This window comes from Rhinoraja longicauda, chromosome 10 (assembly GCF_053455715.1).
Source record: "Rhinoraja longicauda isolate Sanriku21f chromosome 10, sRhiLon1.1, whole genome shotgun sequence".
NCBI lineage: Eukaryota > Metazoa > Chordata > Chondrichthyes > Rajiformes > Arhynchobatidae > Rhinoraja > Rhinoraja longicauda.
In genome coordinates, this window is record NC_135962.1 from 56,936,403 (window position 1) to 56,940,997 (window position 4,595).

Sequence of the window (4,595 nt, forward strand, 5' to 3'; positions counted from 1 at the left end):
GAACAGCTTCCTTCTACCTTTCTATCCACCTTGCTGAATGGAAACACGCCCTTCGGCCCAACTCGTCCACACTGACCATCAACCACCCACTTAACCTGATCCCAACATTTTTCTCCCAACATTCCCACCACCTCTCTCCAGATCCGCCCATTCACCTGGACTTTAGGTGGCGCGGCGGTAGAGTCGCTGCCTCACAGCGCCGGAGACCCGGGTTCGATCCCGACCACGGGTGCTGTCCGTACGGAGTTTGTACGTTCTCTGCGTGGGTTTTCTCCGGGTGCTCCGGTTTCCTCCCACGCTCCAAAGACGTGCAGGTCAGCAGGTTATTTTGGCACTGGTAAAAATGACGTGTCGGATAGTGTGAGGTGATCTCTGGTCGCTGGGCCAGACTCGGTGGGCTGAAGGGCCTGTATCTCTAACGTCTAAGTCATTTACAGAGGCCAATGAACCTGCCCAAACACACGTGGGAAGAAACCAGAGAAACCATACACAGGGCAAGGGAGAATTCACAAACTCCGGAGTAGACTCGGTGGGCCAAAGGGCCTGTGTCACTAAACTAAACTAAACTGAACTGAACTAAACTAAACTAAACTAAACTGAACTGAACTGTCCTCGTATGACATTACTTCCTCTTGAAAGTGTTAAACTAAATTAAAAGCACTTCATTGTTTGAAGATAGGCACAAAAATGCTGGAGTGACCCAGCCGGATAGACTTGTTTGAAGTGTTGGCCGACTTCAAGCATGTTGGCAGGTCGCTGGGGAGATGGTGCTAGATAGATGCAGGCTACAGAAGATTGTAGTTACACAAAAAGACCTTGCCACCTTTCTCTTATGAATGAATAGAGAGCAGAGCAGAGGTCAGTCATAAGGCTGCTTTATTACAATGCTGTTCAAAGTGCATTCGGCATAGCACCACTAATCAATTTTACATGTATAAATAGATATATAAAATTAATCTCAGCAGTCAAGAGACATCGTACGCGCGGAGGGTTGGGGGGGAGGGAGGGAGAGAGGGAGGGAGGGAGGGAGGGAGGGAGGGAGGGAGGGAGGGGAGGGAGGGAGGGAGGGAGGGAGGGAGGGAGGGAGGGAGGGAGGGAGGGAGGGAGGGAGGGAGGGAGGGAGGGAGGGAGAGAGAGAGAGAGGGAGGGGAGGGGGAGATGCTGAGGATCGGAGGTGGACCACTTACTCTTCAGACAGCTGACGGAGCGATGAGCTCGTTGGCCAGAAGTCATCATTCTGTGAGCCCAACTCCAAACCTAAGCCCCCGTCCACTCCCACTCACCCCGGACAGAATGTGCACCTCAATAACTTAGACGGGAATCTGACCCTGGAACACGCGTCAGAACCCAGCGAGGTAGAGGGGGGCCCAGTGTTAAAGTTAGGCAACAGAAATGGGGAACTCAGACACCGGAAGGAAATGGTGAATCTGTGGAATTCTTTGCCACAGAAGGCTGTGGAGGCCAAGTCAGTGGATAAATTAAGGCAGAGATAGATAGATTCTTGATTGGTGCGGGTGTCAGGGGTTACGGGGAGAAGGCAAGAGAATGGGCTTTTGGAGGGAGAGATAGATCAGCCATGATTGAATGGCGGAGTAGACTCGATGGGCCGAATGGCCTCATTCTGCTCCTAGAACCTATGAACGTCTTGTTGGGAAGATATGGGAAGCTGCCTGTTTGCCCCCAACCAGAGTGGTCTGGATTCATCTCTCTGGGCTGGTGGCCAGGGGCGCTGTGTTTCTGAGAGGGGGAGCCAACAGGCGGTGGCGGTCCCAGTGACCTGCTAGCCTCCAGAGTCATAGAGCGATACAGCCCTTCGGCCCAACTTGCCCACACCGGCCAACGATGTCCTGGCTGCACTAGTCCCACCGGCCCGCGCTTGCCCCATATCCCTCCAAACCTAAGTTGGACACACATTGCTGGAGTAACTCAACAGGTCAGGCAGCATCTCTGGAGAGAAGGAATGGGTGACGTTTTGGGTTGAGACCCTTCCCAGACTGTTGGAGGAAGGGTCTCAACCTGAAGCGTACCCACCCATGTCCATTACCCTCCACAGATGCTGCCTGACCCATTGAGTTCCTCTATTTCGCACTATTTTGCTTTAACATACACAACATTATTTTTTTACAATATAATTTACTTCAAAACGCAGAGGAAGGGTCTCGACACAAAAACGTCGCCCGTTCAGTTGTGGCCATGGCTGCTGACTGACCCGCCCAGTTCATGAGTCCATAAGTCACAGGGGCAGAATGAGGCCATTTGGCCCGTCGAGTCTACTCCACCGTTCGAGCCTGGTTGACCGTGATTGGAGTTCCTCCAGTACTTTGTATGTTCCTGTTGCGGTCTGCAAGCATCTGCAGTTCCTCGTGTGTCTCTGGTTTCTTCAGAGTATTGATCAACCCAACAGTACTCAACTGGGTGGGAGGGTGGATGGGTGGGTTGGGTGGGTGGGATGGTTGGTGGATGGGTGGGTGGGTTTGGGTGGGAGGGGTTGGGTGGGGTTGGGTGGGTGGGTGGGGTGGATGGGAGGGTGGGTGGGTGGGATGGTGGGTGGGTGGGTGGAAGGGTTGGAGGGTGGGTGGGAGGTGTTGGGTGGGTGGCCGGGAGGATGGGTGGAGTGGGTGGGGTGGATGGGAGGGTGGGTGGGAGGGTGGGTGGGTTGGTGGAGCGTGGGTTGGGTGGGAGGGTTGGAGGGTGGGTGGGAGGGTGGGTGGGTGGGTGGGATGGTTGGGTGGGATGGTTGGGTGGGAGGGTAGGTGGGTGGGTGGGAGGGCAGGTATGGTGGGTGGGTGGGCGGGAGGGTAGGTGGGTGGGTGTTCTGGGAATTGGTCCGCCATTGTTCACGCCATTGATGAGAGGGCGCTGGCTGCCGGTGGTCTCCTCCCCGTGTCCACCGTTCACTGCTGGCTGCCCGTGTGTCGTTGGAGCCAGGTCTGGACGCCGGCCAGGCTGTAGAAGAAGGGGCCGCGGCCGCCCAGATGAGCCACCTTCATGTGGTGGAGTATGCAGAAGCGCTCGGAGGCCACGCCGTAGGCCCGGTTGGCCTGGTTGTCCATGGAGTCGGCCACCACCCGGCACCAGGGCTCCAGGCGGAAGTGTTGGAGCAGCATGGCGGCGGCGGCCATCCGGTCGGCCAGCGTGCGGTGGCGGGGCAGCTGGAAGGGCGAGCTGGCGGCCCAGCCATCGGATGGATGCGCCTCGTCCACGTACACCAGGAGGAAGTCGGCGGCAGCCGCGTGCTCCTCCGCCAGGCGGCAGAACGCGGGCAGGGCCGCCACGAAGGGGGGTCACGTGGCCGAGCCGAAGTTCACCACCAGCGGGCGGCCCGGGCTGGCCAGGTCCAGGAGCCTGCAGAAGGCCCGGCCTACTCCCCCTGCCCCGTGCTCCGTCTCCACCGGCTCGCCGCCACTCACGCGCACCACCTCCGCGTCGGGGGCTTCGCCGCCAGCCTCACCCTCTTCAGAGCGTCCAGCAGGAATCCCCTCCACACCATCCTCACGCCCACCAGGGTCAGCATCCTGCGGCCTCCCCCGGCCTCGCGCGCCGGCGAATGGCCGCTCATTAGGCCCACCGCCTGCTTGATCAGCACCACCGAATCGTATACCACCAGGAACAGGCAGTTGGAGAAAAAACCGGGCAGGATCTGCAACGCGATCAGGAGGTCCACGCTCAACAGGCCCATCGTGCCTCGCAGCGACGCGGAGACCAGCATGCGGCCTGCAACCTTCTCTCTCTCTCTCTCCCTTCCTCTCTCTACCTCCGCTCCATTCTTCTCATCCGCCGCTCAACGCTCAACGTGCCACAGTCCAACTTCCACCTCGAAGGTGGGCAGATACGGGAGAGAGGGAGTGTGAGAGGGAGAGTGGAGAGAGAGCGAGTGAGAGAGGCACAGAGAGAGAGAGTGAGAGACAGAGAGAGACAGAGAGAGAGAGGGAGCGAGAGAGACAGAGAGAGGGTGTAAACCTCTTCCCTGTTCTACCTTGGAGATAGGCAGACACAGAGCGAGAGAGAGAGAGAGAGAGAGAGAGAGAGAGAGAGAGAGAGAGAGAGAGAGAGAGAGAGAGAGAGGGAGAGAGAGGGAGAGAGAGGGAGAGAGAGGGAGAGAGAGGGAGAGAGAGAGGGAGAGAGAGGGAGAGAGAGGGAGAGAGAGGGAGAGTAAACTTCTCTCTTATCCCAAAGATAGACGGTCACAGAGAGAGAGAGGGAGTGAGGTAGAGTGGGAGAGAGAGAGTGAGAAGCAGAACAAAACAATATCTAGTGGTGGCGTCCCTGTGCACAGTCAGCCCTTGTTCTCCGGCTGATTCCCCGCGATCCCTCTCTCTCTCTCTCTCTCTCTCTCTCTGTCCTGGGGTCGGTCGGTCGGTCGGTCTCCCTGTGCAAGTGCGGGCTGGCTCTGCAGAAACTTGCTGTGGCTGTGGAGAGGACCTGCCTTATATACCCAGTAGCACAGCTGCAGCAATCTCTGCAGCTGATCATGTGTGACGTGGTCCGTCCGCTGGCCGAGTGTGAACAGGTTTGCCCAGATCACGCAGAGTCGGAGCTGGGGTATGTGCTGTGTGAAACAGGCAGCCGCTGGACTAGCCCAGCCATAGTGGGAC

At 57.8% G+C, this 4,595-nt stretch overlaps 1 protein-coding gene across 1 annotated transcript; it reads right to left on the reverse strand.

The window, feature by feature from the left end:
- Positions 1–2,722: 2,722 nt before the first annotated feature.
- Positions 2,723–4,383, reverse strand: dio2 (iodothyronine deiodinase 2). Its single transcript, XM_078407233.1, is given in 2 exon segments — positions 2,723–3,440; positions 3,443–4,383. Coding segments are annotated over 2 exon segments (813 nt in total). The 5' UTR covers positions 3,710–4,383; the 3' UTR covers positions 2,723–2,894.
- Between the last annotated feature and the right edge of the window lie 212 nt (positions 4,384–4,595).